The sequence below is a fragment of the Malaclemys terrapin genome, chromosome 6 (assembly GCF_027887155.1).
Source record: "Malaclemys terrapin pileata isolate rMalTer1 chromosome 6, rMalTer1.hap1, whole genome shotgun sequence".
NCBI classification, from domain to species: Eukaryota; Metazoa; Chordata; order Testudines; family Emydidae; genus Malaclemys; species Malaclemys terrapin.
The window spans coordinates 591,739-616,576 of NC_071510.1; the positions used below are offsets into that span (position 1 = coordinate 591,739).

Genomic DNA, 24,838 nt, shown 5'->3' on the forward strand with positions numbered 1-24,838 from the left:
CAGCAATAAATTTACGTGCAAATTGTTTGCCCCTTGGTTGCTAGTTATTTATCACTGTGAGTATAAGATTTTTTTCGTCACAACTGTTTCCGTCAAATGGCTATTTTAATTTAGCTATACCATACAAAAATCTCTGTTTAAAGTAGTAGTGTTGCACACAATTACAATCTGAGCATTTAAAAGGCAGGTAAAAGTTAGTAGAACAGTTCATACAGATTCTACTATTGTTCCAAAACACATGTTGGGGAGTCTTCAGAAGTCATCTTGTACATGTGCCTAGAGCTCTCGTGATGGGTTCATTTTCATTCATCTAAATCATCAGTCAGAAATCTTTCTGCCTTGTTGTTTCATCCATGTCCTTCCCCTTCCACTGGCTCCCCCTTTTCAACCTCATACTTGTTTTTCCCTTTTAGGGCCCTTTGTGACTTACCTGTATCCTAGGTATTAGGCACTTTAAAACTTTTTACTCAAGTCCCATTGACATTCATTGAAACTTAGCCAGTCACTTTTTGGAAAAAATGTGAAAACATTTAAGTACTTCTAAAAATGTTACCCATCATTTCCTGTATGACATAAAGCAGTCAGTGCCCATCCGTGCTGCTCAAACAGTTTAGCTGTTGTTGTACATGAGGATTCTTCCACGCTGTCTCCTTTGCATTCCTGTGCTGCCCCAGGGAGAGGGCAGGTCAGTGACCCTGGGCACCCTGGGAGTGTTGATTGGCTAGCTGTGGGTGGTTTTTTGCTCTGCCACTCAGTGGGGATCACCAAAAACATTCTCCACCCTGGCCAGCAAAACGGCCTGAAACTCCTGCCCATGGAGCTCCTTGTAAATGTCTGCAAAGCCTCTGTTTCGTCATTCAAATCACTCCTTAAAATTCACCTCTGCCATGATACCACTATAACATTTTGATACTGGCTAGGTAATGTGTGTACTTGTTTCCTAGAACTGATCAAAATTTTTCAGATTTTCCTCTTTGAAAAATGGGTTTTTCTACATTTTTCCATAGAAAATTGTAAAACTATTTTTCAAATTTATTTTTCAATTTTTGGATTTGGATCTTTTCTATTCTTTCTCCATATTTTTTTTAATTCCAAACCAAAAAAGAAAGGGGTAGACAGTGTTCATTTCTTTCCTCCCTAAACACCCGCTTTACCACGTTTTTCTATTGTTCTCTCTTCCCTCTTTTTCCAGTGAGGGAGGGAGTAAAGGGAGGAGGGGGACTCCAGAAATTATAAAACAATTCTTATTTCATGTTTGCTGTTTCGTTTGTAGCTGTGTTAGTCCCAGAGTATTAGAGAGGCAGGGTGGGTGAGGAAATATCTTTTACTGGATCAACTTCTGTTGGTGAAAGAGACAAGACTTTTTGAACCACACAGCTCTTACACAGCTCAGACCTGAAGAAGGACCAATAAAAGATCACCATCTTCTTTGTGTGCTCGCTCATGTCAATGCCATGAGATTTTTGCCTTAGCGGTATCTGTAGGGTCAGCTTTAGTGCCCTCTTGAGTGCAATGCCCGTGCGTCAGTATATTAGGTGCCACTGGCCCTACACCCTCTCAGTTCCTTCTTACCACCCGTGGTGGTTAGTCGGAGCACCTTTCTCTTGCCTCGCAAGGGCTAGAGGTTCTTCTACTTCAGTCTTCGAGCCTTAAGGCCTTGTAAATAGTTTTACAGTAGTTAGTAAATAGTTAGTCCCTGCGAGGCATGCTCCAGTCTCCGGGTTTTAAGCCCTGCTCTGACTGTAACAGGCCTATGCATAATAGTGACCCCCATATCAGCTGCTTCAAATGCTTGGGAGAATCGCATGTGAAGGAGAAGTGTCGCATCTGTAAGAACTTTCATCCCCGAACTCAGAAAGCGTGAGACATCCGTTTGAGGGCCCTCTCCCGGAGGCTGCTCTGTGCCTGGCGTTGGAACCTTCCCGGCCAGACGCTGGCCCGAGCGCCTCTGCCTCGGTGCACAGCGCATCCTCAGACACTGGTGCCGAAGAAGAGTGACTCCTTAGCAACGAGCAAGAAGGGCTGACAGCCCACACCGGAGCTACATGGGGACCCCTCCCCCCGATGGGGCCCCCTAGTTCCCCGAGGGATCTGCCAAAGACTCCAGGGAGCAGTAAGGGACCCAGATTGGTGGCAGTGCCGATGCCTTCCCAAGCTCTCCTTGTGCCCAGAGAGCAGAGGCCTCTACTAGTGTCGCTGGCACTGCATGTGTCGCAGGTCACCACAAAGGTTCCCAGTGAGGGCAAACCAGCTGTAAAGACCCCCTAAAGGGCGGGCAAATGACTTTGGTCTCCGGAGATAAGATTGCTCTCTCCGACTCCACGCCCCAGGTCTCGGTCTTCTCTGGGGCATCCTAAATTGCCGGCACCGTGCTCACGGTCTCTGCCCTCCTGACGCAGGTCATCTAGAGGAAGGCACTGGTCACCATATTGCCGGCACCGATCATCGTCCCACTGGCGGTCTCCTCAGTGCAGGTCCCTGTCTCCCAGGCAGTGGGAGTGGTCTCTATTGCGGTACCAATCCCCCTCAGCCCTGGCACCAATCCTCCTTGAGGCACCGGTCTCCCACAGCAACAGTTAGCCATGAGACAAGCTTTGACAGCCCTTCTGTGGTCACTGGAAGGTGTTTCCTCCGGTTCAGGAAGGGAATTCAGCCCTTTACCCCGCGACAGCACTGGTGTGATTGGGCACCTGAGGCTGCATCGACCTCCACGATGCTGTCATGGCAGCAAGGCCAGTACCCGGTGCAGTGGCCCTACTGGAGCACAAGGGGCATGTCTCTGATGCCGATGCCTCAGTCAGTCTATTCCTCAGCCACCGCCTCAGAGCAGCAACCAGCAGCATCAAGTTCGGTGAACGTGGCGCACTCGGAGGCTGGGGTAGAGGAGCAAGCACCCACCCCGAAACCCTCTTCCCCCACGGGTGGTGATCCCTCTGGGGACACCCCCAGTGACCCAGTCATCGTCCTTCTCCTGGGTTGAGGCAGTGGCAGGCCCCTCCTGCACCAGCCCGCCGGACGATTTCAAAGAACATCAGGCTCTGCTTCATAGGGTGGCTACGAACTTGGGCTTGGAAGTAGAGGAGATGCTCTTGGTCTCTACCCCCGCCCGTGTTGCGCTACCAGTACATGATGGGGTCCTAAAAGTAGCAAAAGCCCTTTGGCAAACTTTCTTCCATTCCTCCCACTTCCAAGAGGAAAAAGTATTTTGTTCCGGCCAAAGGGTTCAGATGGGCTCGCTGGTCATCTCGTCGGTCAATGAGAATGGCAGTCAGGCAAACCAGTTTGACCCCCTAGAATAAAGAGGCCAAGAGGCTGAATCTTTTTGGGAGAAAGATTATTTGATGGCCAGCCTTCAGTTCTGAGTGGCCAACCACCAGGCTCTCTTGGGGAGGTACAACTTCTTCTTATGGGACTCCCTCCATAAGTTCAAGGACTCACTGCCCCAGGAATTCAGGGCCCTGGTGGAGGAGGGTACGACGGCTGCAAGGCGCTCCCTCCAAATGGTATGGGACCTGGCCAATTCAGCAGCTAGCATGGTCGTGTCAATGGCGGTCAGGAGACGCAGCTCCTGGTTTTGGACTGCTGGCCTGTCTCAGGAAATGCAGGACTCGATCCAGGACCTTCCCTTTGATAGTAATGGTCTCTTCGCAGAGCAGACTGACACGAGGCTGCATGGACTGAAGGACACTCGGGCCACCCTTCGCTCACTGGGTCTGCATATGCTGCAGTCGGTGAGGAAGCAGTTCCAGCCACCCCTGCTGCCAAAGCCTTGGCAGCCTTGACAGGGGCCTGCAAGGAGAAGGGATAGACACGAGTCTTAGTCATCGCTACCCTTCCTCCTCCCGTTCCCCTGCACAACCTGGCCCATTCCCTCATGGGAACCAGAAGCACTTGTTTTGAGGGTGCGCTCGAGAGCAACACCCCAGTCAACTCCCCGGATCCACCTCATTCTTTCCTCAACCGCCTTCATCCCTACCATTCGACCTGGTCGCAGGTCACCTCAGATCATTGGATGCTAGAGCTTGTATCTCGGGGCTACACCCTTCAAGTCTCAGCTGCCCCCTCTTCCCACCCCCATTCCCTGTCCCTCTTGAGGGACCCTCCTCATGAGCAACTCCTCGTTCAAGAGGTTCAGAACCTCATGCAGCTGGGGGCAGTGGAGGAAGTCCCCTGGGACATGAGGGGAAAATGGTTCCACTCCCGTTATTTCCTGATCTTGAAAGTGAAAGGGGGTCTAAGACTCATTCTGGACCTGCAGCACCTCAATAAGTCTCTCAAAAAGTTGAAGTTGCACATGGTCTCCCTGGCCTCTATCATCCCCTCCCTGATCTGGGAGATTAGTATGCCGCCCTTGATCTGAAGGACTCTTATTCCATATCTCCATCTTCCAAGGTCACAGACAATTCCTCTGTTTTGTGGTTTTAGGGCGCCATTTCTAGTTCACTGCGCTGCCGTTTGGTCTCTTGTCTGCCCCGAGTGTGTTTAAAAAATGTATGGCATCAGCGGCCACTTACCTCAAGCATCGAAGGGTTCAGATCTTCCCATATCTCGATGATTGGCTCATCAAGGGCAGATCTCGGGAACAGATGCAACAGCGCCTCGATCTGGTTTGTTCCACCTGCCACAACCTGGGCCTGTTGATAAATGAAAATAAATCAACCTTAAGGCCGGTGCAATGAATAGAGTTCATTGGGGCGGTTCTTGACTCCACACAAGCCCAGAGCCTTCCTTCCAGAGGCGCGATTCCAGGCCATGTTGGACCTGATCTCCCATGTGAAAAACTGCCCGCTCACCACTGCTCACACCTGCCTGCGGTTGTTGGGCCACATGGCTGCATGTACATACATGGTCCAGCATGCCCGCCTCCATCTCCGGCCACTGCAGGCGTGGTTGGCATTGGTCTACATCCCCCAACAGACACGATCTAGAGTGGGTGGTCAGGGTGCCGGTTCACATCTGATCGTTCCTGGATTGATGATTGAGCCCCGAATCGGTGTTGGAGGGAGTTCCCTTCGCGGCCCTGTCCCCATTGCTGACCCTGGTTTCCAATGCCTTGGACCTGGGCTGGGGAGTCTGGCTGGGCAAACACAGTACACAAGACCATCAGGGACCTTAGAGCGGTTCGCCTGGCCTGCTAGGCTTTCCTGCCCCACCTGAAGGGCAAGGTGGTGCGGTCATGACAGACAGTACCGCAGCCATGTATTACATCAACAGGCAGGGTGGAGCCAGGTCGTCAGCCATTTGCCAAGAAGCTCTCTGCCTTTTGGAGCTTCTTTGTGCAGCATACCGTCCATCTGGTGGCCATGCATCTCCCCGGGGCAAAGAGCATGGTAGCAGATCACCTCAGCAGGACCTTCTCTTCTCTCCACGAGTGGTTGCTCCACCCGGAGGCGGTCAGTGTGATAATCCGGAGGTGGGGGACTTCCTAACTGAACCTGTTCTGCTCATTCCAGGGATTGGACGCCTTTCTGCTCCCTTGGTCGGGAGCTCTAATGTATGCCTTCCCACCAATGCCGCCAATCCCAAGGTCCTTATGAAGATCAAACAGGACAAGGCAAAGGTGATCCTGATAGTTCCCAAGTAGCCTCAGCAGCACTGGTTCGGCATGCTGATGGACCTTTTGGTAGCTGCCCCCCTGCAGCTGCCTCTGGCCGGACTTGCTGTCCCAGAACCACAGTAGTCTTCTGCATCTGAACCTGGTAGCATTGCACTTGACAGTGTGGCTTCTGCATGGCTGAATGCAGAACAGGAATGTTCAGCCTGGGTCCATCAGGTCTTGTTGGGTAGCAGAAAGCCCTCCACCAGAGCAACCTACCTCCAAATAGAAGAGGTTCATGGGCTGAGCCTTGGACCAGGGTATACGGGCTGAGCAGCCCTCGCTGCAGGCAATCCTGGACTGTCTTCTGCACTTCAGGCTCCAGGGATTGTCCTTGTCATCAATCAGAGTCCACTTGGCTGCTATTTTGGCCTTCCACCCTTGGCTCCAGGGCAAGTCAGTCTTCACTCATGACATGAAAGTCCAATGTTTGAAAGGCCTGAAGCATCTACCATACATCAGGGATCCCATCCCTCCCTGGGACCTGAATCTCGTGCTCTTGCAGTTCATGGGTCCTGCCTTCGAGCCTCTAGCTTCCTGCTCCATCCTCCTCCCTTGGAAAGTTTCTTTACTGGTCGCAATAACATCCACCCATAGGGTCTCTGAGATCAAGGCACCCACGTCAGAGCCGCCCTATATGGTGTTCTACAAGGACAAGGTCAACATGCAGCCGCATCCAGCGTTCCTGCCCAAGGTAGTTTCACAGTTTCAAGCCGGCCACGACATATATTTACCTGTCTTCTTTCTGAAGCCTCATAAATCAGAAGAGGAGCACAGATTGCATGCCCTGGATGTCAGAAGGACGCTTGCTTTCTACATCAACAGGATCAAGCCGTTTGGTAAGTCACCACAGTTGTTCGTTGCGGAGGCAGACAGGATGAGAGGTCGCCCAGTGTCTGCACAGAGGATTTCATCCTGGATCACAGCCTGCATGCATTATTGCTATGACCTGGCAAAGGTGCCTCCACCCGCGACTGTGACTGCCCACTCAACTAGGGCACAGGCTTTATCGGCAGCCTTCCTGGCCCAGGTGCTAATTCAGGATATCTGCCAGGCCACCACTACCTGATCGTCTGTCCACATGCTTACGTCTCATTATGCGCTCACCCAGCAAGCCCGAGATGATGATGCTGGCTTTGGCAGAGCAGTGCTGCAAGCCGCGAGACTGAACTCCAACCCTGCCACCAGAGATACTACTTGTGAGTCACCTAGAATGGAATAGACATGAGCAAGCACTCGAATTAAAAACGGTTACCCACCTTTCGTAACCGTTGTTCTTAGAGATGTTGCTCATGTCCATTCCGTTACCCACCCTCCTGCCCCTCTATCAGAGTTGACAGCAAAAGGAACTGAGAGGGCGTAGGGCTGGCGGTGCCTAATATACCGACGCATGGGCGTGGCACTCAGGAGGGTGCTACACCGGACCCTACAGATACCACTAAGGCAAAAATCTCCACTGTCTGCGCACGTGGGTGCGTGCACACCTAGAATGGAATGGACATGAGCAACACATCTTGAAGAACAACAGTTACGAAAGGTAGGTAACTATTTTTTACCTCGCCCACCTTCTCTTGAATTCTTATTTCAATTTTTTGTCGGTCTCAGACAAAAATTTTCAGTTTTTTATTCAGTTCTATCATTTTCCATTCTTCTAGTTAAAATATTTTGTGTTTGCATTCAGTTTGTGTGAATCATACTCTAAATCTACCCTTTGTTTTCTTTTTTCTCTCTTTTTTTAAATACCATTTAGGTGGCACAGGGTGTTAATAAAAGGAATTCTGACAAATGGGTTGGTATCAGTATATGAGTTGGACTATGGTAAACATGAGCTTGTCAGCATCAGAAAAGTACAGCCTCTAGTGGACATGTTCAAAAAACTACCATTTCAAGCTATAACAGCTCAGCTTGCAGGTAGGTCACAAGTATTTTTAGTTTTGTTGGATAAAATTTTCTAAACAATAGAAGGGCATCAAGTGGGTAAGAATATTGGCGTATAAAGCTAGAAGGATAGTGGCATAGTCTACACTTCAATTTTATAGTAAGCATTTTGCAAATTTACAAAATAGTGAATAGAATAGAATTGTTTTTATTCTACCCTTCATCTTTGTACAAGACAGGTTAGTAATTGTTTTATTACCACTGTTGGTGTGTGTTTTGTTTTTGTTTTTTTTTCTCTCTAATGGGAGAGAATTTGTATTAACCACATATTACAAAACTGAAAGGCACCTTAATTTAACTTTCTCAGCAGCCACATTCCAAGCAATATGAAATGTGGGGCAGATGAAATAGTCCTGTAAGTGACTTCTAGAAGGGGGAGTGGGAGAAGGGAAATAAAATGTCGTTTGTAGTGGGAAGGCCATGTTTGTATATTTTCTATTAACTGCAAAGTTTGTCCTCTCGTTGTCCGTTATACTCTCATAAACATCTTTTTAAAATCTGAGCGGGGGAGGAGGGTAGACTCTGGATTTGTGGAGGGCCAACAATCGTTTTTTGTTCCCTGCCTAAATGGAGTTTATTTAGGTGAATTTTAATTTTCTCTCTTTTTATTCTGGTTGCTGATTTCTGGCGTCTAGAGTACTCAGTAATATTGCTATTTTCTCAGTAACTATCCAACCCATTCTTCTCCACCAATTTAGAAGTACAGAACTTCTTCAGGGAAGCACAACTAATGCATGAGTGGAAATAAACAACATTTGCTTGCCTAAAAGTGAATGTGTTGCTTTTTCCTTTCCATCTTTTTCTTTCCATTTCCAATTCCTTTTCAACCCTCACCACTTTCTCGCTGTTTGCTTCATTACAGTTGTTTCTTTCTCCTCCACTTTGTTTGAAAAGTGATGGCCCAGACTTTCAGCTGTGCCTAGTATGTATTGGGTGCAATCAGGTACAAAGGCGCGGTTCGTGGGTGTCCAATCGTAGAGCTGGTTCTCCACTGGTCTGCTCTCTCACATAGCTTAGGGTGGCCTTGAGACTGCTCTAAACTACTCCAGCCGGCTATGCTGCCAAGGGGCTGAGGTGCCCATAGGGTTATTGTTGGCATGCAGCTGCACTCTGGCCATCCCCCTGCTCTGGGGTTGTATATGATCCAGTTGAACATGTCCCTACGGTATCCAAGGTTTCTTCTGGCATTGAGGAATTTACTAGGTAGATAGTTACGCCTGCTCTGAGCTGCCAAAGCAGGAGCTGACTATCTAGGTCAGTATTTCCTTTCCTCCCATTCTTCAACAGTTGCTCTTTTCTCTGTTATGCTCTCTCATGTCATACTGCCTCTTTGCTCTGTGTTCTGTTCTGTCCCTTTTGCATCCCACATTACCCTCTTGTTTCCATGCACCATTACTCTCCTCTGTTCCTGTCTTCTACCCCAAATATTTCATGTATCTTCTGTCGGTGGAACAAGGCACTCGCTACAAGAGTGGGAGATGGGTTCCCTTTCCTTTGTCCTCCATCTTACTCCTCCTGTCCCTCAGAGAGCGGCGATTATGGCTGTTAATATGGGCAGTGCAGCACACCTCTTCTTACTGGGTCTTTTTGATCAATTACATGCTGAGCTGGCTTTCCTTACAACCAGAGATTGTACTGGCAGCTCAGCACAGGAACTAACTCAGCTGCAGGGAGACAACTGTTGGCCTGGAGGGAGCTCACAGTAGCCTTGTTGTTTGCTGGGCATCTGCCTAGGTTGGGGTGAGGGACCACATCCATGCAGTGGTTTGCTGTCCCCTCAAAAAGTATGCAAACCATGATCTTTGCAACCCATGGCAGGTCCAGGTCATGTCATGGTCTATGAATTACTTGAGACTTACGGGTCAGTCACTACAAACTTCTAGTAATAGTAACTCATTTAAATTTTGAAGTCGCTGTTAGGCTACAAACTTTCAAAGTGCAAGCTGGGATGAGCTTAGGTAGTTAAAGGTCTCCAAACTTATTGAGTATGAGGAATGTCGTACTAGGCTTCCTGGGCCACAAAGTGTAGCCCTGGTGACCTGCAGAGATTTCATAAAAATTAAGCTAATAGTGAGGTAATGTGCTGAACTCATCAATGGCTGTGAAAGGGGTTAGGGACAGTCAGCAGGTAACCAGTCTACACTAACAGTTTTAGGGTGGCTGCTTCCCCATCTTCTCATCACCTGAAAGCTAGGTGCATTGTGCTGAATGCTACTGAATGCATCGTTGCTGAATACTACTGCTCATCTCCTCCACACTATGGAGCCACTTTGGGGTTCAGACAAGTGGCAGACATCTTATTAGATGGTGTGGTTTTAGGGGTGGTAATAAACTTATATTCAGAACATGTTTACAATTTTGCAAATACTAAAATACAAGGCTGCTATAGGATATGCCACTTCCACGAGCTGGAGGGTCAATGAATCCAGAAGAAGGGGCCAGTGAGCAAAGTGCCTTACTAGGAATGTTCTTAAATGTGTGTAAAATGTTCAATAATCACATTATCCAAACCACTGCTTGCAGTTATTCAGAGTCAGTGCACTTGCCTTTCTCTTCCAGAAATGTAGATGATCACAGGTGAAAATAATGTATACTTTCCTTAGACCTCATTTCTGCATGCTACTAAGTTCTTTTTCAAGTGCTTGCACATGTCCATTCCAATGTAGGTGTGTGTGTGCGCCCCAAGTACAGTTGCTGGAATTTTTTCCTTTCATGGTATCCATTGGGTTGGCTCCAGGCCCTCCAGGTGCCGCTCAGTCATAGCACTGGGTATAAGGGGCCTTGCCGAGCCTGCCTTCCTTCAGTTCCTTCTTACTGCCCATGATGGCTGCTGGAACTTACCTCATTGTTCAGGCAATCTCACCTAGTGGTTTTTTCTCCTTTTTTGTGTCTATAGTTCTTGTAGTTTTCGTTAGTTTGATAGTAGCACTAGTAGTTAGTGTGTTTTGAATGCCTCCACACTTAGTGGCAAGGCTTGTCCACTCCCCTGTGCTGGGGCATGCCTTGGTCACCAGGCTCCTGTGGCAGATGGATGCCATTGAGCGACCCGCACTCAAGCTGTGTTAAGTGCTTTGGGGAAGCTCGCAGAAAGGACCGTTGCCACATCTGCAGGGACTTAAAACCCTGCACCCCAAAAGACTAGACAGTGAAATTGAGGGTCCTTCTCATGGAGGCAGTCCTGAGACCAGCATTGGAGCCATGCTCGGACTCGGCACCAAGCACCTCAGCTTCAGGGTGGAGTGTGCCTCCTGCCAGTCAAGAATCCCAGCACAGGTCCTCCTGGCCAGTGCCTAAGAGGCGGCACCATAAGCACCAGGAGAAGAGTCGTCCCTGGTGCCAAAAGGAAGCCGGCAAGAGGATTGGGATAGAGCGGCCCGATGTGGATCTCGCACTCTCCTCAGCAGCACAGCAGCTACCTCTGTCAGCCCCGGCACCCACGCCAGCTCTGCATGCTCTGGCATGGGAAGTACCATCCTCCAGCAGGCAGTGTACTGAGCAATTCATGGTACTGTCCATCCTGGAGGCATTTGCAGCTGCTAGAGACTTGCTCACATTCCTGTGCCAGGGTCCCCAGAGATCCAGGACTCAGCACAGCCAGTTCCGATGAGCAGCAGAGAGCCCTCCCCCAGATTTCACATGGCACCATGAGCACTCTGTGGGGAAAACCCCTCTGATAGCCTCGCACTTCTCCGCGGCACCAGTCACTGGCACGGAGAGGGTTGGCTAGCTTCAGCACTGTCACTGGGTCTCATAGATTCAGCCCTGGCTTCCAGCTTTAGCCCTGCAGTGGTACGCGGGCTCTGCCACAGATCCCAACTTCAGCCCACAGCACCGGCCCCGTGACAGCACTGGGGCTCAGGGCTTCAGCCTCCGGCTGCTCCTTCTCCTCTCCCCTGCAGCACAGGGGCTTGAGGCTTCAGCCTCACAGTGGCACTGGGGCTCAAGGATTTAGTACAGGGCTCAAGGTTGCAGCCCTGCAGCTCCTGTCTGCTGCCCCGCCGGGGCTTGGGGCTTTAGCTCTCTGGCTTTTGCCTGGAGGGAACATTGGGGTACCTGGCTTCAGCCAGGGGCCCCCGCAGACCCCCTGAAAGGGCTCACAGCCCCCCGGTTGAGAACCGCTGGCCTATGGGACTGTAGGGACCAACACCCATGCAGTGGCCTTTCTGGAACCTATCTCGAGGCATTCGAACTCTGTGGCCTCGGAAAAGAGGGTATCTCTGGTACTGCACTAAGAGAAACCAGACCCAGACTCCAGTGCCAAACCTCAAGAGCAGGTTCCGCAGGTCTCGTTCGAGACAGAGGAAGGGGCAGAGGCCCCTCAACCAGATTTAGCCGCCTCCTCTTCCCCAGATGAGACGCTGGCGTCTGTCGGTGCATCACCACGCCCAGGTGACCACTACGCTCACCAGGACTTATTAAAGCAGATGGCCTCGAACTTGGTATTCAAGCCAAGGTGGTCAAAGAGGTGACACACAGCCTCTTAGACATCTTGTCAGGGGCAGGTCCCTCAAGAGTGGCTCTACCCCTTAACAAGGCAATCGTGGGTCCGGTTAAGGCGCTTTGGCAGACCCCCGCTTCTCTCTGCCGACGGCTAAACACAGAGTGAAAATACTTGTGCTAGCTAAAGGATATGAATTTCTGTTCTCTCTCTCTCCAGGATCCCTTGTGGTGGCAGCCACCATCAGGGTCAAGCACCCAAGGCAAACGACCCCAAAAAGCTGGACTTGTTTGGCAGGAAAGTCTATTCGATGGGTGGGCTATAGTTTTGTATAGCAAACCAGCACGCTTTGCTAGGTCGCTATGATTTTAATATGTGGGAGGTGATGCAAAAATTTAAGGACATGCTTCCCCAAGACGTCAATAGGAGTTCTCCTCACTCGTTGAAGAAGGGCAGACAGTAGGCCGAGTCTCCCTGCAGGCAGCCTTAGACTCTTCCAATTCTGCAGCCAGATCAGTGGCCACTGCTGTTACCATGTACAGGAGCTCGTGGGTAAACTCCTCGGGGTTTCCTCAAGGGGTGCAGCAAACCCTCCAGGACCTCCCACTCGAAGGGTCCTTGTTCTTTTCAGAGCAAACAGATGCCAAATTGCACAAGCTTAAGGACTCTTAAGGCAACCCTGAAATTTCTGGGTCTGTATAAATCAACAGCATCCAGAAGACACTACAGGCCTCAGCAGATTGGATGCTGTTTTGCATGGCCTCCCAGACAGGACCAGTGGAGGATGGAAAAACAAGGGGTTTGGGTTTAGATCCCCCTCCCCCAACCACCTCCTCAGGGCCTATGCATTCTGCCCCTACACATACAGTAACCTTGAAGCACTCGTTTTGACAAGACGCTCAAGGATGACATTTCAATCCCCTCAATTCTGGATCCAGTTACGCTTTGTTTTCCAGCCAACTGTCCCTCTTCCTCAGCTCCTGGAAACATATTACCTCAGACCATTGGGTTCTAAACACAATAGAATTAGGTTACACCTGCCAATTTTTGTCCCCCGCACCTTTCCACCAATCCTCCCTTGTCTCTCTTCAGGGAGCCTTCTCATGAGCAACTATTGGAACAAGAAGTCCAATCTCTCCTTTGGGTGGGAGCTGTGGAAGAGGTTCTGCACCATCTATGAGGAAAGGGGTTTTATTCCCATTACTTCCTAACCCCAGAAGCTAAAGGGAGGGACCTCAGACCAACCCTAGACATGTGGCAGCTCAAATGCTATCTCAAGAGATTAGTTATGCATGGTCTCCTGGGCTTCCATCATTCCTTCGCTGGATCTAGAGCATTGGCATGCCGCCCTTGACCTAAAAGACACTTACTTCCACATATTGATTTTTCCAAAGAAGGTGCCTGAGATTTGTGAACCAGACTCATTAACAATATGTGGTTCTGTCATTCAGGCTGTTGGACACCTCACTGGTCTTCACCAAATGTATGGCAGTAGTAGTGGCCTTCCTCAGGAGAAAGGGAGTTCTCTGTTCATAACGATAGCTGAGAGGATGAAGGGGCTCCCCATCTCCATCCAGAGGATTTCATCTTGCATTACCTCATGTATCCGGGCATGTTATTAACTCACGGGAGTCTCTCTTCCACCTAACCTGACTGCTCACGCCACAAGATCTCCACCCTCTTCGGCTGCTTTCCTAGCTCAAGCCCCTATTCAAGATATCTGCAGGGCAACAACCTGATTCTAGATGCACACGTTCCCAGTGCACTATACCATTACTCAACAGGCCAGAGACTATGCCAACTTCAGCCGTGCAGTGTTGCAGTCAGCTTGTACTTGAACTCTGAGCCCACTTCCTGTGCAATTGCTTGTGAGTCACCTACATTGGAATGGACATGTGCAAGCACTCGAAGAAAAGTTACTAAACTTTCTGTAACTGTTGTTCTTTGAGATGTGTTGCACACATCCCTTCAGAGTCCTGCCCGCTGCCCCCTCTGTTGGAGTTATCGGTAAGAAGAACTGAAGGGGCCTGGGCTTGGCGTGGCCCTTATACTGGCACTATGAGCATCCAGCACAGAGGGCACTGGAGTCGACCCGACAGATACCACTAAGGGGAAAAAATTCCAGCAACTGTGCTTGGGGCATGCACACACCTACATTGGAATGGACGTGTGCAACACATCTCGAAGAACAACAGTTACAGAAAGGTTAGCAGCCATTTTTTTCACAATGTGACACAGTTGATAATCCTTACATGGGAGGCTAGAACAGCTACTGAAACAAGAGTAACAGAGGGTCCTGTGGCACCTTTGAGACTAACAGAAGTATTGGGAGCATAAGCTTTCGTGGGTAAGAACCTCACTTCTTCAGATGCAAGACTTGCATCTGAAGAAGTGAGGTTCTTACCCACGAAAGCTTATGCTCCCAATACTTCTGTTAGTCTCAAAGGTGCCACAGGACCCTCTGTTGCTTTTTACAGATTCAGACTAACACGGCTACCCCTTTGATACTTGAAACAAGAGTAAGGATTTAAATGTTTTTACAGAGCTCTGTTAGGTTCACTTTCTTTAATAGCACTACTTGGAGTGTCTTCCACTTCCTCACGTGTAGAATTACTAAAAATCTCGGGTTTGGGAGTGTGTGTGTGTGTGTCACGTAAATCCATCTTTTCTTTAAATGAAATTATTTGCTTTATATTTTTCCTAGGAGTGAAATGCAAACAGTGGTCAGAAGAGGCATCAATAGTGTTTCGAAACCATGTAGAGAAGAAACCTCTGGTGGCGCTGATTCAAGCAGTTAATGAAAGCACAAGCTCTTGGGATCGTAAAATAGTGACCTATTTAGTGGACACTGCACTACCAGATACTGATATATGGATTCATGACTTTATGTCTCAATATTTTGTGGCGCTTTCAAAGGTTAATTAATCACTGCTTCTGAAACTATAGCAACTAATTCAGATTCTTTAGCAATAAAAAATGTAGCAGGCTTTTAAAGAGATTTAACTGTTCTTACATGGCCTTGACTATATGAATGCGATAGGTTTGAAAAGTCTGATGCTTGTGTTCTGTGAAAAGATATTTAACAAGTTTGTTTTCTTTTAATTGACTTTCAGAGAACTTGCACTTTGTTTACTAGTGTAGCTTTAGAATATTGGGGTGAAAATACAGATTAAGTAAAATGTTATTTATCAATAAAAATTATTGGTGACTTGTTTTTTCTTGCTGGACTCTTTTTTTCATTCTTCTCAAACTTAATGGAGTTTGAGGCTGGTCAAAATTTGAGTTTATTTACAAGCTGTTAACTTCTGCTTCACAGCTATTCCCCTCCTTAACGAACACAAACATCACATCTGAACTGATTCCTCATTTGTTGATAGTTTCAGAAATATCATATCCCAGAATGTAAGAATTATACTTGTTTTTGCGTAGAGGTGTCAGAAGCATAACAACCTACGTATGTCCTGACAGCTGGCCAGTAGGCCATTGTGAATGCTGCAAACACCTTGCTTTTGCATTTGGGTGAAGAAAATGCATTCCAACAATCTAATTTTTTTTTCCTTCCACTTAAAAACAAAACCCAAAAATCTAGCAGCTTCTTGCAGTCTGCTCAGATGGTCTGTCTGTTCTTTATGGCTAGCACCCCTCTCCCTCGCCTGCTTTTTTCACCCTATTCTTGCCGCCTTCATTGGATTTAGGACACTCAAATTCTCATGAGAATGATTTCCATTAAGTGCACCTTGGTCTCGAGTTAGATCTGTGGGTTTTGGTGTATTCCCAGCTAGGTCCCCCAGTTTTCATGTGTACCACTGACGAGCTTGGGCTGATCCTTCTGACATTTGCTGTGGGGGGGAATTTGCCGTCCCTCTGGGGGGACAGTAAATATAGCCTGGTTCAGATCACTGTAAATGGGGATGTCCTTCCTTTGCCCTAGAGGATATTTAAGAGAAATTTCCTCAGTCTCAGTCCTTCACCTCCTGCTACAGGTACATCAGACCCCTCATATCCCCTATGCATGCAAAGGAAGATGTAGCATAAGGCCATCCAGCTCTAGAGAGCTGAAAGGATTCAGAGATACTGTATGTACTTCATCTGCTTGTGGTATCTGATATGCTGAAGGGGAATGATCCACATCTCTAAGTAATTCAGTGGCTTATGGTCTAATGCAGTGGTCCCCCAACCTTTTCTGTGGGGCGAGCGCCAGACAACTAGCCGCCGAGGACCATGGCCGCCAGACAAGCAGCTGCCGAAAAGGCCGTGAAGCGTCGCCGTGGAAATTTGGCGGCATTTTGGCAGTAGCGCTTCTTGATGTTGCAGCTTCTTGGCGGCATTTTGGCAGCTGCTTTTCCAGCAGCCAGTAGGCAGGCGCACATGGATGCCCCAGCGGGCGCCATGGCACCTGTGGGCACTGCGTTGGGGACCCCGGTCTATCGTTTCAAAGTAGAAAGAAATCTGATCTGTCATCACTTCACCAGCCTAGACTCACTTACAGCAAACATTAATTGAGCCTCACCGTAAGCTCTAAGATAGCAGCTTGTCCATGGGTTACCTAGCTAGTCAGTAGCAGAGCTCACTGGTTCTTGCGTCCAATCCCCTGCGCCGACCACTGGACCTTCATCTCTCTGTAAAGTTTCCTGGTTCAACAGTGGTAGCTTGGGCTTTCATTGTGTGGCATTGCCCTTGCCATGGCCAGATATTCAGAGGTCTCCTCCTAGTGCTTGTGGCCTTCCTTCCCCAGTGCTAAGTGAATGAGTGCCTTAGCACTGTCATCTCTGAGCTGTGCCATGAATCTTCCAAATCTCCCTTTGCTGTAGGCATGTTAGACAATCAGAGAAGTGAGGTTTTTACTCACGAAAGCTTATGCCCAAATAAATCTGTTAGTCTTTAAGGTGCCACCAGACTCCTTGTTGTTTTAGCAAAAGAGCCTTTGCCTCAAAATGAATGTTCTGTCCTTCCACATTCCAGCCGATGGGATAGTGTCACTGTATTTACCAAACATAATCTGCACCCACCTATTAGTGACGCTATCCCACCTGCTGTTCACCTGTCTGGCTTGTTCTCTGCTCCAGTTTACACACCAAACTTCTCAATTATGCTGCTTAGTCTTTGCCCCAGATCAAGAAAAGCAGCCAGCCATTACTTTTCTTCATTCACCCTCCCCACCCATCCCTGCCTTGCATATTGCTAGGGCCATGAAAAATGTCGGGGGCCATGAAATCTGGTCTCCCCTGGTGAATTCTGGTCTTTTGTGCGCTTTTACCCTATGCTATACAGATTTCACAGGGGAGACCAGCATTTCTCAAATTCGGGTCCTGACCCAAAAGGGAGTTGCAGGGGGCTCACAAGGTTACTTGAGGGGAGTGGCATGGTATGATATTGCCACCCTTCTGTGCTGCTTTCAGAGCTGTTGGCCGTGTGCCCAGCTGTGAAGGCAGCGTCGCATTAGCAGCATAGAAGTAAGGCTGGTAATGCCATGCCATGCCATCCTCCCTTCTGCACGGCTGCTGCCTTCAGAGCTGGGCAGCTGGAGAGTGGCAGCTGCTGGCTGGGAGCCCGGGTCTGCAGGGAGCAGTGCAGAAGTAAGGCTGGTTCTGGATTCAGAGCTGGGCTCCCAGCCAGCAGCCGTCACTCTCCAGCTGCCCAGCTCTGAAGGCAGCGCCACTGCCAGGAGCAGTGCCACCCCACACACACACAATAACCTTGTGACCCTCCCACAACTCCTTTTTGGGTCAGGACCCTACAATTGCAACACTGGGAACTTTCAAATTTAAGTAGCTGAAATCATGAAATTTACTATTTTAAAAATCCTATGACCGTGAAATTGACCAAAATGGACTGTGAATTTGGGCCCTATGCATTGCGAAGAGAGCTCTCGAACAACAAAATCAGGACTCTTTTGTGCGAGGAGGGGTTGCAGGGAGAGAAAACCAGAGTTATTTCAAAGGTGCACTGATCCTGCCTACTCTGCTGGGGCACCAGGTGAAGTTGGAGTTGTCCAAGGAAAATGGTTGAAATTGGTGAGTTTCATATCAGTCTCCTGGAGCTTGGATTAAAAATGCAATTATGGCTTGATCAGACAGTGCCAAAGTAGGACCCATTATTGCATATGGGTGAGCCAAAATATGTCAACGGGGTTTGGAGGGTGGCAAGTCCTTCTTCTTTGAGGACGTCTTTTGAAACAAGCCTTGGACCTTCCCATGAGGCCACTTCTGCTGTAGATGGGGCCACTGGTGTTTCAAGGTAAGCAGTGTGTGTTTATTTTATTATTTATATTATTGTGAAAGTGAGAGAAGTAGCTGGGGGCAGATTTCTTGATAGACTTGCTCTTAAAAACATAAGAATGGCCCTTCGGGGTTTTCTGACAGTGGCTAATGCCAGGTGCCCCAGAGGGAGTGAACAGAACAGGTAATCAAGTGATACATCCCCTGTCGCCCATTCCCAGCTTCTGGCAAACTGAGGCTAGGGACATTATCCCTGCCCAGCCTCGCTAATAGCCACTGATGAACCTATCCTCCATGAATTTATCTAGTTCTTTTTTTTTTTTTTTTTTTGAACCCTGTTATGATCTTGGCCTTCACAACATCCTCTGGCAAAGAGTTCCACAGGTTGACTGTGTGTTGTGTGAAGAAATACTTCCTTTTGTTTGTTTTTAAACCTGCTGCCTATTAATTTCATTTGGTGACCCCTAGTTCTTGTGTTTGAGAAGGAGTAAACAACACTTCCTTATCTACTTTCTCTAAATCAGTCAAGATTTTATAGACCTCAATCAGATTTCCCCTTAGCCGTCTCTTTTTCCAAGCTCAAAGAGCAAATGTACTAGAACTTTGTTGTTGGGAGCTGGGTCAGGTTAGCATGGGGGTGAGTGTGGGATTTGTTGGTAGATGTATTGTAACTAACAGCATCCCAATGCAGGAGGGCAAGGGACTCGTATCTGGTAGTGTCTCTCTGCTGGTCTGACCAGTTCAGTGTATCCGAACTCACTGTCCTAGCCTGGTGTACAAGGTGTCGTGCTTGTGTGGTGTATGTAGGGAGGACAAATTACAAATGTTGGAAATTCTGTTACCAAAGTGTGTCTGCCAAGCAGGCCTACAGGTCCAGTGCTTGCTCAGGTCAATTCCTTGTTAGGTGTGCGCACCCACATGTAGGGCTGCTGGAGATTTTTCCCTTAGTGGTATCCATTGGGCTGGCCCTAGCGCCCCCTGGAGCCCTGCGCTCATGTGCCAGTATAAGGGGTGCTACCGGCCCTGTGCCCTCAGTTCCTTCCCACTGCCTGGGACAGATCCTGGAATAACTTCCCTCTTATGCTCACAAGTGTTCCTAGTAGTTTTTTAATTCTGTTACTCTTGTATTAGGACTTTGTGAAGTTAGATAGTAGTCCCATCGTGGGATGTTGTCCCAGGAACAGCACATGCCCCAGTCCCCAGGTTTCAAACATGTGCCACCTGCCGTAAGCCCATGCCAGTGAGTGACCTGTATGTGAGCTGCTTACAGTGCCTCAGGGAAGCCCATATTAACGAGTGGTGTAAAATCTGCAGGGGCTTCAGGCCATGCACACACAAAGGACAGGGACATTTGTTTGAAGGCTCTATTAATGGATGCGGCACTTAGACCAGCCTTGGAGCCATCCCATTCCAATTGGGCACCGAGCACTTCGGCCTCTTAGGGAGTGCCCCCCATGACCGTGCTCTCCTTGGCACTGTTTGCCATCACTAGTGCTGAGGAAATAGTACAAGAAACCCATAACACAAGAACTAAGGGTCACTAAATGAAGTTAATAGGCAGCAGGTTTAAACCAAACAATAGGAAGTATTTCTTCACACAACACAGTCAACTTGTGGAACTCCTTGCCAGAGGATGTTGTGAAGGCCAAGACTATAACAGGGTTCACAAAAGAACTAGATAAGTTCATGGAGGATAGGTCTATCAATGGCTATTAGCCAGGATGGACAGGGATGGTGTCCCTAGCCTCTGTTTGCCAGAAGCTGGGAATGGGTAATGGGCAGGATCACTTGATGATTATCTGTTCTGGTCATTCCCTTGGGGCACATGGCCTTGGTCACTGTTGGCAGACAGGAGACTGGGCTAGATGGACCTTTAGTCTGACCCAGTATGGCCGTTCTTATGTTCTTAGGTGACACAAGTCTTGAAGTCCTCTGACCCATGATACATTATATGCAGATGCACTATAATCGGAAACCAACCACCATGCCTCGCAATATGCACTATCTGGGTTCAGGGGAATAATAAAGTTGAAGATGCATTAATTTAACTCTCATCTTTATTGTAATAGTTGTGGAAAAACAGTGCCCATCTCGATTTTTGTCATGTGGCAATGGTCTGTCAGGTTTACACAAACCTTGTGATATTACAGCTTTAACTTGGCTGTCCTTAATATCTAAAGCAGCGATCAATCAGTCGATCCCGGTCTTAGTCCCCAATCTCATTCTGTAACCCCCTTCAGGATTGCAGTCAGGAAGGGGAGTACATCCTATCCAACCTACCGCACTTTCAGCCAAAGAGGTAGTTGTTTTCCAGCAGCAGAAATCGATTTGATACAGTCGATTGTGTGTGTCCCTACTAAGTGCATTAAGTTGGCGGTGTGCGTCCACAGTACCGAGGCTATCATCGACTTTCGGAGCATTGCACTGTTCTAGCTATCTCAAACAATTCCCGCAGTCTCCGCCGCCCATTGGAATTCTGGGTTAAGCTCCTAATGCCTGAGGGGGCAAAAACATTGTCACAGGTGGCTCTGGGTACATGTTGTCCATGAAAGCAATGGCAAAAAATCGTTTCTTGCCATTTTTCCTGGGTTATCTGTGCAGACGCCATACCACTGCAAACATGGAGCCCACTCACCTCACCCTCACCATATGTTTCCTGGGTGCTGCTGGCAGACGCGGTACTGCAGTCCTACACAGCAGCATCCCCTTGCCTTGCCTTGCCGATGGCAGACAGTACAATACAACTGCTAACCGTCGTCGTCATCCCATGGATGCTCCTGGCCGAACTCGATTAGGTTAGGCGGGGGCACCTAGGCAGACATGGATGCTCCTAACCGGCCTCGGTGAGCTCGCTCAGGGGCGCTTGAACAAAAATGGGAATGACTCCAGGTCCTAGACAAATTAGAGGATTGGGCCAAAAGAAATCTGATGAGGTTCAACAAGGACAAGTGCAGAGTCCTGCACTTAGGACAGAAGAATCCCATTCACTGCTACAGACTAGGGACCAAATGGCTAGGAAGCAATTCTGCAGAAAAGGACCTAGGGGTCACAGTGGACGAGAAGCTGGATATGAGTCAACAGTGTACCCTTGTTGCCAAGAAGGCTAACGGCATTTTGGGCTGTATAAGTAGGGGCATTGCTAGCAGATCGAGGAACATGATCGTTCCCCTTTATTCGACGTTGGTGAGGCCTCATCTGGAGTACTGTGTCCAGTTTTGGGCCCCACACTACAAGAAGGATGTGGAAAAATTGGAAAGAGTCCAGTGGAGGGCAACAAAAATGTTTAGGGGGCTGGAGCACATGACTTATGAGGAGAGGCTGTGGGAACTGGGATTGAAAATTACCATAAAGTACACCATACACTAGAACAAAGGTGGCACACAAGCTGATTTTTTAATGGCAGGCTGTGGGTCCCAGCTGCTGCTGAGCCTGCTGCCGAGCTGGGGTTCTGTTCACTCAGCCGGCAGCGGGCTGAGCAGGGCCGGCTCCTGCCAGCCGGGGTCCCAGTTGCCAGCCCCGCTCAGCCCGCTGGGGTCCCAGCCAGCTCTGCTCAGCCTCCTGCCGGCCTGGGTGAGCGGTCTGGGGTTCCGTTCACACAGGGTTCCATCTGCCAGCCTGGGGTTCCGTTCACCCAGGCCGGCAGGAGGCTGAGCGGAGCCGGCGGCTGGGACCCCAGCTGGCAGCGGGTTGAGGTCCCAGCCGCCGGCCCCGCTCAGCCCGCTACCGGTCTGGGATTTTGGCTACCAACCCCTTGCCAGTCGGGGTCCCGGCCACCCGCCCCGCTCCCGGCCACCCGCCCCGCTCAGCTTCCTGCCAGCCTGGGTGAACAGCAGGAGGCTGAGCGGAGCCGGTGGCTGGGACCCCAGGCTGGCAGCAGGCTCAGTGGTGGCCGGGACCCGCAGCCTGCCATTTAAAAAAAAAAAAAATCAGCTTGTGTGCTGTAGGTTGAGGACCCCTGTTCTAGTGTAGACAGTGTATACTGTGTGTACTGTAGTTTATGGTAATTTTCACTATATGCGATTTTCCTCTTACGCGCTGACCTTAGAACCTAACCCCCGCGTAAGATGTGACTCCACTGTATTCATTTTTGAAAATTTATAATAAGCGATGCTCTGGAGGGGAGAGGGGGGGCGCAAGGTGGAAGTTTCACTTAGGGTGCAAAATATCCTTGCAGCGGCCCTGAATACTCTGTCAGCTGATCCCTCCACAGTCTCTAACCTACCTGGGCAGTACAGCAGACATGGCCCTGCCCACTAGCTCCTCTCCGCTCCCTAGCCCACCTACCACTTGCTCCCCACCCTTAAGACTTAGCCCTCTCACTTTTAAAAATGATTGCTTGCCCCTCTCTCCCCCTCAGGCTCTTCTGGCAGCCCTGTTGCCAGGTATCCAGTTTTAGACTGGAAACTCCAGTAGAAAACAAGACCTGAGTGTCCGGTTAGCAGTGCTGACTGGCAACTAAATGTCTGGTTATAGGAGTAACCACATTAGCCTCTGCTCCGCTCCTCCCACTCCCAACACCCACCCCCGGGGGCTGGAAGGAACCTGTCCTGCTGCTGTGGGAGGAGGGGCATCTCAGTGCAGAGAGAGACAAAGAGAATGGGCTAGAACCAGGTAGGTACCCCCTCTATGTGGGCAGGGAGAGGGGGGATCCTATTTACCCCCTCCCCAGCCCTGCTGCGCTTGCAGTTTACCCCTGACCACTCCCTTGCTCCAGAGACCAACCCTAGCTCCTGCCCCACTGTGCTTTTACCCCTGGCCCCTTTTACAATTATTCCCCAGGGGGGGCCCACAAAAAGTTAATCCGGCCCTGGTCTGCAGAAGAGAAGTATGAGGGGGGATTTGATAGCTACTTTCAACTACCTGAAAGGGGGTTCCAAAGAGGATGGATCTAGACTGTTCTCAGTGGTACCGGATGACAGAACAAGGAGCAATGGTCTCAAGTTGCAGCGGGGGAGGTCTAGGTTAGATATTAGGAAAAAAATTTTCACTGGGAGGGTGGGGAAGCCCTGGAATGGGTTACCTAGGAATCTCCTTCCTTAGAGGTTTTTAAGGTCAGGCTTGACAAAGCCGTGGCTGGGATGATTTAGTTGGGGATTGGTCCTGCTTTGAGCAAGGGGTTGGACTAGATGACCACCTGAGTTCCTTTCCAACCCTGATATTCTATGATTCTCTTTAAGTTTCATCTAATGGAGATTCAGTCCTGCCTGGAATATCATGCTAGCTAGAAGCTTCTCCCTCAGGCTGCTCTCCCAGTCGGCAGCACCGCGTGGTCGCACCTACCCCAGCCTACCCCTTGCTCCCATGGCTCATGAAGCCTGGACAGTAGTAAGGAGCAGTTCAACTATAGGCTGAGCAAGTGCAGAATGGTGGTAGAACGTGCCTTTGGATGTTTAAAAGCTCGCTGGCGCTGTTTACTGACTCGGTTAGACCTAAGCGAAAGCAATATTGCCATCGTTATTACTGCTTGCTGTGTGCTCCATAATATCTGTGAGAGTACAGGGGAGACGTTTATGGCGGGGTGGGAGGTTGAGGCAAATCACCTGGCTGCTGATTACGCGCAGCCAGAACCAGGGCGGTTAGAAGAGCACAGCAGGGTGCGGTGCGCATCGGAGAAGCTTTGAAAACCAGTTTCATGACTGGCCAGGCTACGGTGTGAAAGTTCTGTTTGTTTCTCCTTGATGAAAACCTGCCCCCTTGGTTCACTCTACTTCCCCGTAAGCCAACCGCCCTCCCCTCCCCCCCCTTTGATCTCTGCTTGCAGAGGCAATAGTCGTTGTTGTTTCAAATTCATGCATTCTTTATTAATTCGTCACACAAATGGGGGGATAACTGCCAAGATAGCCTGGGAGGGTGGGGAGGAGGGACGCACAGGGGTGGAGTAGTTGTAGGGGCACCCCCTAGAATGGCATGCAGCTCATCATAGAAGCAGGATGTCTGGGGCTCTGACCCGGAGCGGCCGTTTGCCTCTCTGGTTCTTTGGTAGGCTTCACGCGGCACTGCTGCGGGTCCCTGTTATAACCTCTGTCCTTCATGCCCTTAGAGGTTTTTTCAAATATTCTGGCATTTTATCTTTTGGAACAGAGTTCGGCTAGCACAGATTCGTCTCCCTAGACAACGATCAGAGCCCGTAGCTCCCGTTCGGTCCATGCTGGAGCTCTTTTATGACCCTGGGACTCCATCATGGTCACCTCAGCTGATGAGATCTGCACTCACCTGCACCTTGCCATGCTGGCCAAATAGGAAATGAGATTAAAAAGTTTGCGGGCCTTTTCCTGTCTACCTGGCCAGTGCATCTGAGTTGAGAGCGCTGTCCAGAGCGGTCACAATGGAGCACTCTGGGATAGCTCCTAGAGGCCAATACCGTCAAATTGTGTCCACACTGCCCCAAATTCGACCCAGCAGGGTCGATTTCAGCACTAATCCCCTCGTCGGGGAGGAGTACAGAAATAGATTTTAAGAGCCCTTTAAGTTGTCAAAAATGGCTTCGTAGTGTGGACGGGTGCAGGCTAAAATTGATCTAACGCTGCTAAATTTGACCTAACCTCGTAATGTAGACCAGGGCTCAGTACAGCTGAGATGCGGCGCTTTGCCCGCCCCACAGGCTGCAATAATTAATGGAGGTATCCCATCTCCTAGAACTGGAAGGGA

At 49.4% G+C, this 24,838-nt stretch overlaps 1 protein-coding gene across 3 annotated transcripts in view; it reads left to right on the forward strand.

The window, feature by feature from the left end:
• The window catches only part of TDRD7 (tudor domain containing 7), a 125,285-nt gene extending 110,099 nt beyond the window's left edge, over window positions 1-15,186 (forward strand). For all 3 annotated transcript variants that reach the window (XM_054032097.1, XM_054032096.1, XM_054032095.1), the window contains exons 16-17: window positions 7,347-7,507; window positions 14,677-15,186. In XM_054032097.1, coding sequence (XP_053888072.1) covers window positions 7,347-7,507; window positions 14,677-14,897 — 382 coding nt within the window. In that variant the 3' untranslated portion in view covers window positions 14,898-15,186. The remainder of the gene's footprint in view (window positions 1-7,346; window positions 7,508-14,676) is intronic.
• The last annotated feature ends 9,652 nt before the right edge of the window (window positions 15,187-24,838 follow it).